At 44.4% G+C, this 12,941-nt stretch overlaps 2 protein-coding genes across 2 annotated transcripts; one reads left to right on the top strand and one right to left on the bottom strand.

Annotated features, from left to right (window-relative positions):
* Positions 1-506: 506 nt before the first annotated feature.
* phox2a (paired like homeobox 2A) lies at positions 507-5,430 on the top strand. Its single transcript, XM_046073851.1, has 3 exons — positions 507-1,077; positions 2,779-2,966; positions 3,157-5,430. Exons 1-3 carry the CDS (start codon positions 855-857, stop codon positions 3,649-3,651), a joined length of 906 nt encoding a protein of 301 aa, XP_045929807.1. The 5' UTR covers positions 507-854; the 3' UTR covers positions 3,652-5,430.
* A 243-nt stretch (positions 5,431-5,673) lies between these two features.
* Positions 5,674-12,673, bottom strand: inppl1a (inositol polyphosphate phosphatase-like 1a). The gene is made up of 12 exons (XM_046074168.1): positions 12,647-12,673; positions 12,383-12,490; positions 12,172-12,253; positions 11,894-11,983; positions 11,461-11,574; positions 10,983-11,159; positions 10,742-10,897; positions 10,465-10,549; positions 9,657-9,743; positions 8,767-9,523; positions 8,305-8,438; positions 5,674-8,196 (listed from the first exon to the last, which is right to left on the bottom strand). Exons 1-12 carry the CDS (start codon positions 12,671-12,673, stop codon positions 8,100-8,102), a joined length of 1,914 nt encoding a protein of 637 aa, XP_045930124.1. The 3' UTR covers positions 5,674-8,099.
* Positions 12,674-12,941: the final 268 nt, after the last annotated feature.

Raw genomic sequence — 12,941 nt, 5'->3', positions numbered from 1 at the left:
CTACTATAGTGGGATATGAGAGGAACGAAGTTTAATTTCAGGGAGAGACGTAAGGAAAGAAAACCCTGTCTTGGCTGAAATGGTGCTACATTTCTACCTGGAGAATTTGGGAGCGGATTAAACTCACAATAAAAACTGAAACAGTCCTGTGTGGTCTGAGAGGGAAGACCTGACTCACCAGACTTCGAAACATCCGATAAAGGAAGCATAAAACACAATTTACACACATTATAACCGTTTGAAATAAAGAAGCCGCTGGTTTTCAAGGCTCCTTTAACTCGCCTGACACCTGCAAGCTCGCGATGCTTCTGCAGCGCGTGGGCGGTGCACTGAGCGGTGGGCCGTCCGTGTCCACGTCCACGCTCACTCACTGGTGGCATTGTCATGGAAACTAGACCACCGCCTCGCTATTGTCTCGCGCTCTGCCAAGTTTATTATAAACACTGCGCTAGCCGCAGCGCGCTGTCAAACGGAGCGCGAGAGCAGAGCGAACTGCAGTCCGGGGAGGAAAACTGAAGAGACGGACAGAGACAGACAGAGAGACAGCAGGAGAAAGTGAAGAAGGAGAGTAAAGCAGTAGAGAGAACGGCGAAAACATCTGGATTATTTGCTAGGAAAAACGACAAACAGCCGCGTGGCCGTGAAATAAACACCAAAAAGCTGACAGGAGCTCTGGAGAGAAGAAGCTACAGTCCTTGGAGATACTGGAGAGACGGACCGACTCTGAGTGCTTTGAACAATATCAATTCTATCTGCTCATAAAAGGCGGCTGAAGACACAAACAAACCCTCTCCGAACCAGAGCTCAACCCGTCGTTTCTTTTTGCAGACCGGTGTTTGCACCGGCTGACCTCCATGTATAAGATGGATTACTCCTACCTGAACTCCTATGACTCCTGCATGGCGGCCATGGAAGCGTCGGCCTACGCGGACTTCAGCTCTTGCAGCCAGGCCAGCTCTTTCCAATACAACCCGATCCGGAGCGGACCCTTCTCCAACCCGGGCTGCACTCCGCTCAGCACGGCCAGCTGCACCCTGGGAGCCCTGCGAGAGCACCAGCCCACACCTTACTCCTCAGGTACAGGATCCTCTGTTTCAGGATCCTCTGTTTCATTCTCCTGAGGGTCTGCGAGTATCCAAATAAACGTGTCAGGATGAGGGAATACCTCTTCATTATGCTCATAATAAAAGAAATTGTTATTGAAGCCGCATGTTGTCATCTGACTGAAACACTTCTTCTATTGTAGGCTATTTTAAAAAAGGCAAAAAATCAAATATTTCATTGTCAACTCTATTTTTCGTTATAACGAAACCATCTATTCAATTTAAGGCCTAAATTCTTTTGCATGTAGCCTATTATTTTTACCATTAACATTAATCATTAGTTTAGAATTAAATCACTGACTTTTGCATACTAAATCAGTGAAATCATAATTTACATTTTAATGTTTTAATGAAATAATTTAATGATCACGTTGAAAAGCTGAAAGTTGAAAAAGAATCGTAAGGGGGAACGTCGGAATCGGATTTATTGCCAAGTTGTTTTTAATTTATTTTTATATTTTGTACTTCTATAGCCTAGTAATTTCGACCATAGCCTATGCATGCGTCAATACATCAGAAGACTGTTATATAGGCTTGTAATAATAAAAAGAAAAATAATAGGCCTAATACAGCGTCTAAAAAAATTGAATTTGACATCTTGCCGAAATACACCATGACGACACACACACCTGTTGGTCATACCTAGGCCCAAGTAACTGACGAACTGTTTGTGTGCAATTAGTCTTCATTTACCTGCAGCCTTAACTGTGTCCCATTCTTAAATGATTTATTGCAGGTACGATTTTAAATTCAATTTACATTTTGTTCGTTTTCTTTTCTTAAAGCAGTGAAACGCTGCTCCTTTCTGTGGATTTGAACGGGCTTAATATAAACCTTATTGGGGCATCACCATACTAAACCATGAATTCTAAAATCACCTAAATACAGTTCACTTCCAAACTGGAATTCAGTTTATAGCTACTGATGAAGGTACACATACTGGATTAAAAAAGCAGGCTGAACTTTTGTTATAAAACATTTGATAGAGATTTGCTTTCTTGTAATGTTACTTTGGCACTACTTATCTGACATTATCGTGTTAAATGATAAATTCGTTAAACAAATTATATTTTAAGCCTGTAACTAATTTGAGTATTTGGGCAAAATAAATTTTCTCCACTGTAGGCCTACTATGAAGGCTAAAAATTCTTAGTCAACATTATGAAACAGTAAAAATGTTTTAGGCTAAATAAAAATTTTTTTTTGAATTACTCAGCTTTATATTTACAGCCGACTGATGCCTGATATTTCCACTTCATGTTTTGTTATAAAAGCGCCCTCTTATAGGCTACAGCTTATTGTACACTCTCAGTCAGGTTTGGTTTGGTCATATTTTCTTACTCCGTTAAGCCTATCTGATTGGCTGTGCGATCAATTTATCAACCAATTAATCCGCAGTCCAAAAACAATCACTTGTTGTAGCCTATTGACGAAAACAGTTGATTAGACAGTTATCGAACTGTGAAAGATTTCCTGATAACGTCAATGAAAAGTTGCTTTGTTTTAAAACACCGACAAGGTAGGCTATAAACCGGGCCCTGGTTCATTTAGCAGGGCCTCTCCTTGTTTTCATTGTTACTGTAATCTATGCGGCCTCTGCCGTAAAAAGCCGGTCAGCCCGTTTTAACTTTTGATTTTCGACCACTAAACGGATTTCATTTCTTCACGTTCTCAGTCCCTTACAAGTTTTTCTCGGACCCCTCCGGCCTGAACGAGAAGAGGAAGCAGCGGCGCATCAGGACCACGTTCACCAGCTCCCAGCTGAAGGAGCTCGAGCGGGTCTTTGCCGAGACACACTATCCGGACATCTACACCCGAGAGGAGCTGGCGTTGAAGATAGACCTGACCGAGGCCCGGGTACAGGTAAGAGTAACAGACTTTCATCCTCACGCTTTCTTGTGATATTACTTTGGTAGCCTACTAGGCTATTTGTCCAACGCCTCATTTGTCGTTTTACCGGACATTTTAATTTATGACTGCATCCATCCATCCATCCATGACCCCTGCTGTGTCTTTAATCAATTAATGTGACCTCTGTGTCTGTGTTTACCAGGTGTGGTTTCAGAACAGGCGGGCCAAGTTTCGTAAGCAGGAGCGTGCAGCCAACGCCAAAGCAAACAGCTCCGGTGGCACCTCAGGCAGCAACAGCAGCAGCAGCTCTGGGGGGAAGAAGGGCGGCGAGCCGAGATCTTCGTCAGACGACGACGAGTCCAAAGAATCCACCTGCAGCCCCACACCTGACAGCACGGCCTCCCTGCCGGGCTCGGCCAACGGAAATTTGGGCAGTCCTGCCAGCCTGAGCCCCAGCCCGGCTCCTGCCAACAGTGTCTACGGTAACACCTCCAGCTCTCCGGTTCTCCAGGGCCTGAAGCCGCCGAGCTGGTCCAGCCTGGGGCCGTCCAACCCGGCCGTGGCCCAGCCTGCTGCGCAGACTCAGGAGATCCTGAAGGCCTGGCAGCCGGCGGACAGTATGACCGGGCCCTTTGCCGGAGTCCTGTCCTCCTTCCACAGAAAACCCAACCCCACCATCAAGACGAACCTGTTCTGAAGCACAGAGGAAGAGAAAATGAAAAACAGACATTATGCAGTTTACTGGAACAGTGAGGAGTTTCTAAATTGAGAGTCAGGACTTGCCCATTATAACGCTGATTTCGCCGGTGTAGTCTGCTGTAGCTCAGCGAGGCCCCCGGTTCTCCTCTAAAAAAACGATCCTGTCAAACTGATTCAAAGCCCAGATAATAAAAGGCAAAGGTCTGGCCACCATCTCTCACCCCAAAATATTATGCAATTGCACATTTTACCTGCAAAACTCAACATGGACGCGCCCAGTTTCCTCCCTGCCATTAACTTTCAAACTCAAATCAGAGCCGTTCTTACAGTTTTGACAGGACATCTTGCTCAGATATAAACTCTAACCCTCTATTTAATGATATAACACTCTTCATGTATAGGACCTTAAACGCCACTGTGTCAGAAGGATGTTTGTGTGTGGCCGAGTCAGAACACATAGGACTCAATCTCCTCGTCTGAAGACTCACATTCCCACACTCGCTGCGTTGCAACAAACCCTCATGGGGGCCCGCAGAGCATGGCGGTCAGGTAGCCTACGAGTTTTAAAGCAGAAATCTAAACATCACGCTCCAGTCTCCGCTGGGGAAACAAAACAAACAAACTTTTACCCTCAAGCACAACTTCCTCTTAAGCCCCCTGACACACAGACTCCCAGAAGGGAGAACAGAGTCCCCCCTTAATCTCTTTGCCCCGAAATCCAATTACAGCAGCCGGGTCCAGACCAGCCTTCTTTACTGTATCAAGTCCTGACTCCCCCCTCCTACCCTACTCCCATCCTCAGTGTGACCCCCTCCCCCTTCAAGGTCCCATCCCTTCACACTCTCTCTGTCCCGCCATGCCTTTCTCTATCAAACAGTGGGCACTTTGTTGAAATTCAGTGCAAAGGGGGACAGGCTCCCGCTGCAACCTCCTGCGCTGTTCCTCGGGCGGAGAGAGGTGAGGAGTTTTACACAGAGCAGAGTGTAACCTCCAAATCTGTCAGTCTAGTTATAAGTGACTTGTGCTGTTGGTTTCATGGTACTGCAACTGGGTTTTCTCACTTTCGTCGAGAGCGTTTTGGCGATGCTCCTGCTGGATTGTTGAGTGCGTTCAACAGGTAGCGGGGTCTTCAACCCGTGGTGGGAACTCACCACCCGCTTTGACTCTTTAACCGGGTCCATCAACAAATGCCCCACAGCTGACGAACACGAGACGATGTTTCTCAGAGTTGCAAAGCAAGTTGGCGAGAGAGCCGCAGACAGTTCCTGGAGTTTTCTACTGTGTCCATTAACACCCTGATTTTGGTCCTGCTGGCACCCATCTTTGTTTGTTTTTTGCAACAACAACAAAAATAATTAGCTGTTTTTACTTTTCTCCAGTTGCTTGTGTATCACCTATTTCGTTTTGTTGCAAATCACTAAAACAAGACCCTTTTCAGAGCAGATTTTTTTGGGGAGAGTGGGTGTGGGGGGCTTCAGAAATCTGCTCAAAAAGGTGAAAAAAACATGTATTTATTAATATTCTTTATTCTGTCAGTGAGAAACCCACACATTTCTCTTGAACTGCTCCATGAACTTTTGTGACTGTAAATTCCGTAATTAGTAATATAAATATTAGGTAGCCTTTTTGTTTCTTTCTCTAATGTTGCTTTACAGATTTATTTCATCGCAGAGCACCTGTCTCAACACGTCCATGAAAACTATGAATCGACGGAAGCTCTAGTGAATGAGAAGTTATAGCACTACTCTGAATATTCTAATAAATCTACATTATGGAAGCACTACATGACACGTTTAATGATCTGGTTTCTTGTGTTTAACAGAGTGATGGGAGTTTGTGTGTGCAAAAGTCACACCTCATGAACACAGCTCCTGAAATCATGGTCAAATCAAAACTTAAAATTTGACCGTGCACACCTTCCCTTTCCTTTAATGAAGCTCATGGACTATAACTGTTTCATCCTTTCAGCTTTCCCTGCAGACGACATAAAATAATTAAATAAGTGAATCTACAAAATAAGTAAATATGTTAGATTTTAATTGAAAAAAAAAACAACAACGACAAATTACTCGGCTGAACAACTTACATTAACATAACCAAAAGAGGAGACTACATGAAAGAACAAGATAAAATGGAGTGTGTCAGAGAAAACAAGTCTCTTTTTCACTCATACACACGCACGCAAACACACACACAGTCAAACAAACACACACACACACACACACGCGCGCACACACACACACACACACACACACACACACACACACACATAACCAAGAACGCTGAAAGGCCAAAACGGCTTAAAAAGATTTAACAGGTTTTTCTCTGAGTTCTCGTTGTTTGGCTGTTAAAGGATTAGACACATTGCACAACACGTCACACAGGCGGATAGCTGAATCTAAGGCTGTGTGTGTGTAAGCAACATAATTCAAGGATGTATTTGTGTCCTAGTTATGCAACAACAGACTTTAGAGGTCTGGTTCCGGTAGGTAAGGAAAGGTGTCCGGTGTGTCTACGTGAAGCCACGTAAGCATCCCTTAAAAAACAACGATAAACGGTTTATCGGCTGGGCTTCTAGTCTCACGGGCAGAAGAGGAGGCAGGATTTAAATTAAGAACAAATAAAGGCAGTCTCAACACAAACAGGTAAGTTAACTCACGGATGTGTAACTGCTAAAGGACATATAAACAAACCATGGAGAATAACTATAAAGTACAACTCCTTTCACTGAACATGACTCGATTTTGTCTTACATATATATTGTGTCTTAGTTTCAATAGTGAGCATCTATTGATTAAATTTATGGCGAAGCAGCGGCACCTGCTGGTTAAATCGTGGAACAACAACAGCCCTCACACCATCTGTGTCCTGCATAGATTTTAGTTCTTTGTTTTTTACGTCTTCTCATGTCTCTAGTAATGTAACAAAAAACAAACAAATTAAAATAAGACAAATCTGTCAAAGTAGCTATATTACAGGAAAGAAAAATGTTTTGGTGACAAATGGTTTCTCCAATGCAATGACAATATGATGGCTTAGTAAATCTTCAGTATAACAACAACTACTTCATCTATTTGGCTATGTTATTCAACTCCCTGAACACTGCTTCATTTACAAGAATTAAAATGAAATGGGTCAAACCCGGGTCAAGTGATTCTAAAATAGACTTGTCTTTTTCTGTAAATTAAAATTTAAAGTCCTCACAGACAATTAAGGTGAGACATGCACTGGGTTAAATCTTCAAAGTGACATTTCACTTTGGTGCAGCATTTATTACCCTTGTGTATACTTGTGATTTTATTGCCTTACCTACTTGATTATCTTGACCAGTCAACCAAATGCTGTGTCAAGAACCCATGTGCTGCACGTGTCATTTAAGGGTTTCTGGAAATATAATGTTACTAACTTGTCACACTTTGCAATTGTCAGAAATCACAGTCAATAAAGCCGAAATGTCAGTGCTGAGTGTGTAAAAATCACACCTGGGGCAGGCGCTGTTAAATTTTGCACTTTTAGCTCTGAATGGACTGGTTTGGTTGGTTTGCTCCATATTCCCTTTATCATAAAAAACAAACACAAGTAAAACATAAATATGTGCAGAGACACGGGCACAATAAATACCACCATTTAAACAACAGTGGCCCAAACATCATCACAAAAGTTGAGGCAACTTTAGCCTGATGCGAGTGAGGGCTAGTTCCTCTGCTGTCACCACTTCCTGTCCGCCACCGTCACAGAAGCAAGGGGGGTCACACTGCCCGAGCTGTGGGCTGACATTACCCTTGAGTGCTCTCAATTCCCACACACTTCTGCCTGTGACCTTAAGTGGGGGAGAACCTGAGACTCAGAGAAGAGCACTTTGCTGTCTGAACTACAAAACACAGACGGTGTGTTTTCAAGGCTCTGCTTTCCAACAAAAAGTCCTTCCAGCTTTAAACTTGAAAGTCTGCAATTTCCCATGCGTGAGGAGTCTTAAACTCGGTCACTCCTCAGTTTAGGTTTCTCAGGACAAAGAAAGGGAAGACGAGTGTCAACGCTAGCTTGAAGCTGCAGGTCAGAACTGGTGAAACGACACACATGACATGACATCAAGGCATCAGCTGCTCAACACGTGAGACGTATCTCCAATTCTGTCTGGCCAGAAAAACAATATTATCTCATCCTGCATCTTCTAGCTAGGTTTAAAGCCGAGGGGTTATGTAGTGATGCTTGAAGGACTCAAATGATTCTCATTAAATAAGGCCACCTCAACCGCAACACACATACAGTACATGTGAAAAAGGATGAAGAAAGTATTTTTTTGAAAGTACAAATAGAGTGCAATTTCTCTCAGAAGGCACAGTCTGGCATCGATTGGCACGTTCCAGCTCAGTTCAGTTCAGCTGAGATCTACCCTCTTGGGACCTAGTCTGGTACCAGGACCGGTTTGGACCAGTTGGATACAGTTTATTTCTGTTGCTGCTGCCTGAGGCTCTCCAGCAGGATTCGCTTGTGGGTGGGGTCGAGCACTCCCGCCTCCTCCAGGTCCTCCTCCGTGATGTCACTGGAAAAACAAAACAAGATGTGAGAAACAAACGCTTAAACAGAAGAGACCAGGCTTTTTGTGTTTTCACTCACAAACGTCAACGTCAACATGTCTGAGTGTATGTACCTGAGGAACTCCAGGTCGTCCCAGCCGTTGTGTAGAAGACCCTGCTCATACCTCTCTAGTCCCAGTCTCTGCAGCCACTCCCCTACTGAGGACTCCCCAACAGACAAAGACGAGCTACTGCTGCCCCAAAGTGCCTGCACAGGGGAAATTTAACACAGGATCAACTAATTAAGTAAAAGATACAATATGCTAGCTATTTTTCTTCACCCCAAGAAGGAAGCACACTTTGATTAAAATATGAGGTGCTGTGGAAAAATCTTACAGGCGGCTGTATGACCGGTAGAGCGTCTGTGTGTGTGAGAAAACTATAAAATAAAAATACCGGGATGGAAAAAACTACCATAACAATACCAAAAAGTCACAGCTTGGCTTCCTATAGCTGCCAGAGTTTTCATTATTGAATTGCATCTAAAAAAATATCCCTGAATGAGCCATTGAACTGAATTTAAATTAACTTCTCACCTCCTCGGGCATGTCTTCTGCGATGCTCTCTGTGATAGCATTTCTGGGTGGGAAGGTGCGGCACGCGTCCAGACCTAAACCCGTCGGCTGCCCTCTAAGAGGCGGCGGAGCAGAAGGAGCGCGCGGAGGCTGCCCAGGAAACTCACTCTCACTCAGTGTCTTTGCCATCTGGAGCACAGAACACGACTGGTCGTCCAGTGCCCCTGGTCCAACACCAACTCCCCCAGCTCCTCGTCTAAAACCCTCTCCGAGGGCCAGCGGGGCGGCAGGACTGGCTGCTGGGATCCTGACCTCAGCTAAATCTGGGTAAAGAGGGCGAGGTTTTGGGAAGGGGGCCTCTGTAACCATCTCCAAAGCTCCCTTAGGGAGAGGAGGAGGGGGGAAGTCAGGAGGGGGTCGATTTAGTGTGCTTCCGACTGTTGTTCCAACACCGCCCCCCTGCGCTCCTGCTACACAGACGCCACCATCGTCCTCTGAGGAGCCCTCCTCGCTGATAGCACGGACCGGGTGCCCCGTCATGGGTCTGCGTGCATGACAGGACCCTGAGGCCACATAAGGTGGGGGTTTGGTTCGAGCTCCAGCTGAGGGAGGAGTGACTTTAGCTACCTGGGGATTTGCAGAGGTAGGAGATGGGAGAAGCTCAGGTGAAAGAGCAGCTGCCGACTGGTTGGGAACGCCCTCCAGGATGTAGTAGGCGGGATTATTGTAGCTGTTCTTGCTGATGGATGGATCACCGTCTGGTGCATCCTGTTTAGGCCTTCACAATACACACACAAACAGAAGAGGTGGTTGACGGTTTAACTTTTTATGTTTCATGGTTGTTTTTTGTGAGGCTAACGTGAAGATTCTTTGCTGGTCAGTGGGTCTGAATGCCATGAGTGTGTCTGTACCTTGCAGCCGTTTCCTCTTTGGTGCTTCTTTCTCCCTCCTCACTGACCTTTCCCAGCTCCCCAAGCTGTTTACGAACTACAGATGGCCTGCATCGAGAACACATCAAGTGACAAGTCGGACAAAATAGGGAATTAAGAAAGGTGAACATACAAGGTGCTAGGTGCAGTAGGGCTGTGCAATTTATTTAATTTTACGATTTTGGCTTCCAACTATTATAAAAACAAATGAATCCAGATATTTTGAATATTGTGCCGCAGGCCGTTCGCAATGACACTCCTTTTGTCTTGTGTTATAAAACCAGGGCATCCCTTTCCTTTACAGCGGTAGCTCCCACCCCTCTCTACACGCCCAAACTTCCTTTCAGCCAGGCTGCGATGTTTAGTTCAGCTCGAGCCAAGAGGACAGGGCTTAAACTGCTTTAACCTGATAGTCACCTTTATCAGCTTAAGCCTATGGCATTTTACACTGCATAAATTAGCCTAGCAGCTAGCGGACTTTCCTTCTACTCATAGCTTTACAAATTACATATTATTTATAATAACACTATACCAGGTGCTCATTTACCTGGTCTGTGCTCGTTAAATATCCACTGTGTCGGCGTCTTCTAGCATCATACCTATTTATCCGTTTCTATCTTACTGTTGGTTTAAGTAACTGCATCTACCAACAGAACATCACGGTTGAATTTCAGCGATATGTAATATAAGAATGTGTGCAAATTTCCATAAAACAAACAAACATTCAGCTTTTTGCATTTTACTACAGAACGACATCAGGTGCAAAATTAAAAAAGCAGAGTGTACTGACTTGACGTATTCGTGTCCCACTCTGGATACCAAAGTGGATTTCCCTTTTGGTCCGCCTGTCTCATCCTTGTCCACACTGATCCACTCTGTAATATAAAAATAGTTATAAATGGGACACTTAATGTATGTCCTCTGTCAAACTGCATTATAAATTCATGATTAACATTAATGTACATCTTCCCTCTTCTCTGGTTATAAATACTGTATCTTTAAAATTAAGTGGAGTCTGTTTAACTCTCCTAGACTATCGCCATGCAGTTACATATACTGTGCATTACCGTAGAGTCTCTCCCTGGTGCCCATCCTTTCGGAAGGCACTCTGACCCTCATGGACCCCCTGATATTTCCTGTTTCCTCACCACGGTGGGACAGGTAGGTGTGGAACTGCTGTGCTGTGCTGCCAATCATAGATTTCAGAGCCAACACACACTCTCCTAGCAGAGGAAAAACACACATTGGTTTGTCAACTTGAAATAATTGCATAGCCACACCACAAACGTAGGCACTATCTCTTTATACCGTAGGACTCGTATCCATCCAGTGACTTCACTGTGAGCAGCAGATGCTGGTCCTGCAGGTACTCGATCTCCGAGAGGAGAGGTTTGAGCGTCGTTAGCTGCTTGTTGGACCAGCCCACACGCAGGAAGTTGACGTTGTCACTGCTCTGACTGTCGTTCTCATAGCTCTTCTTGAACTCTACAAATGAGAGACAGAGAGAAATGCACGGCAGAGTGGATGGGAGAGAGGGCAATGGGAATGAGGAGGGAAGGAGAGAAGGAAGAAGAGGAGGGAGATGTATTCATTCACAAAAGTACACGGAGGACAGGAGTCGGGGATGCAGCACAGGTCAAAAATGGATTCTAGCTTAAAGGTATACTGACTGCCTGAGGTAGGGAGGGAAGGAAGAAGATACAAAAAGAAGAAACAGATACAATTTTATTACATCCTGGTGTTACAGAAACCCTGTCTGTGCTGTAACTCCTGACGTTCATCTCACCTTCCAGACAGGTGGAGTAGAATTCGATGAAGAACTTGGTTCTGCTCGCCGTCTTCACTATGGCCTCAATGCTCTCAAACTCAATGTAGGCCTGCTCTGAAGATTTTGGCAGACCTACACAGAAACAGGTGGCCAGGCGGGGGAAAACATGAACATGAAGAGATAAAAACACTTTAATAACTGCCATTCAGTTGTTTCCTTTGCTCTTCTCAACAAGAAAAAAAACAGGTGCAAATCCCAAATCTTGTGAAAACATAAGCTGTGAGGCTGGATTTGAGCAGGAAAATAAACAAATCAGTCCACTTTATTTATCAGCCATTATGGTCAAATCATGTAGTCTATATGCAGCCTATGAAAGAGCAGGAACAGAAGGAAGAGAGACAAGAGGAGACAGACAGTATTTTCTGAAGGATTTAAGTTAGTCCACTTGTACCTTTCTTGGAGACAAACTGGGAGGTCACCCCCACCTCGAAGGTAGCAAACACTGGGGAATGATCACTGGTCACTATATCATCTGTACAGCCTGAAAAACAAAATGGCTTATACTTACGTCTCCTTGTTGATCGATCATATTAAATGCTGTATAAGCCAGATATAGAGGTTTATGATGTTTAGAAGAAATAAATCACTATACCTAGTTGCTAAAATGGACCTCTGTTACATAGATGTGAAACAAGTGTGTGTTGAATGATTTTCTACTGATGGTCTCACCATAGGAGTTGCAGACAATGTGCGTTTCTGGGTATGACTTCCACAGGATCCTGTCACACCAGGAGGGAACATTAGTCCTCATCTGGGACAGACAGAAAAGTAGATGATCAGGATGACTCACAAAAAGAGGAAAGAAAGTGGGTAGTAGGATTTGTCAGACAAGGCTGGGAAGTAAGTTTATCTGTGATGCTGTCTGAGGCAGTAAACATACCCCTGTGGCCTTCTGCTTCTGCCAGACATATGTGTCCCGTGAGCCACGTTCATAACGGTAGGTGGGTGGGAATGCGATCTCTTCCTCCGCTGTAAGCAAGCAGACGCACTTGTTTCAACTTGCAGCAGGCACGGGGTAAAGTGTAGCATCTTATAATATCAATAAATCTAATTAGGACATTCATTCGATATGTTAGTGTAATTATAAATTGCACAACACAATGTCGGAGTTAGAGTTGGTGTACACGAATATATATTCACAGACTGCTGTTTGCTGCTTGTGCCGACACATTTAGCGCTGCTTTTGACACCATTGATCACTACATCATGTTAGACAGACTGAGGGACTGGGTGGGGATCTCTGGTACTGCCCTAGAATGGTTTTCATCCTACCTGTCAAATAGGAAGTTTTGTGTGTCTGTAAATAACTATGTCTCTTCGTTCTGTCCAGTTAAATATGGTGTGCCTCAGGGGTCGGTCTTAAGACCCATTTGGTTTTTTCCTTGTATCTGCTTCCCCTTGGACATATTATCCATAAATATGGCATTTCTTTTCATATT

The sequence above is a fragment of the Micropterus dolomieu genome, linkage group LG17 (assembly GCF_021292245.1).
Source record: "Micropterus dolomieu isolate WLL.071019.BEF.003 ecotype Adirondacks linkage group LG17, ASM2129224v1, whole genome shotgun sequence".
Classification (NCBI taxonomy): domain Eukaryota; kingdom Metazoa; phylum Chordata; class Actinopteri; order Centrarchiformes; family Centrarchidae; genus Micropterus; species Micropterus dolomieu.
Note: the sequence above shows the minus strand (reverse complement) of the source record. Positions and strands in the feature narration are given on the sequence as shown.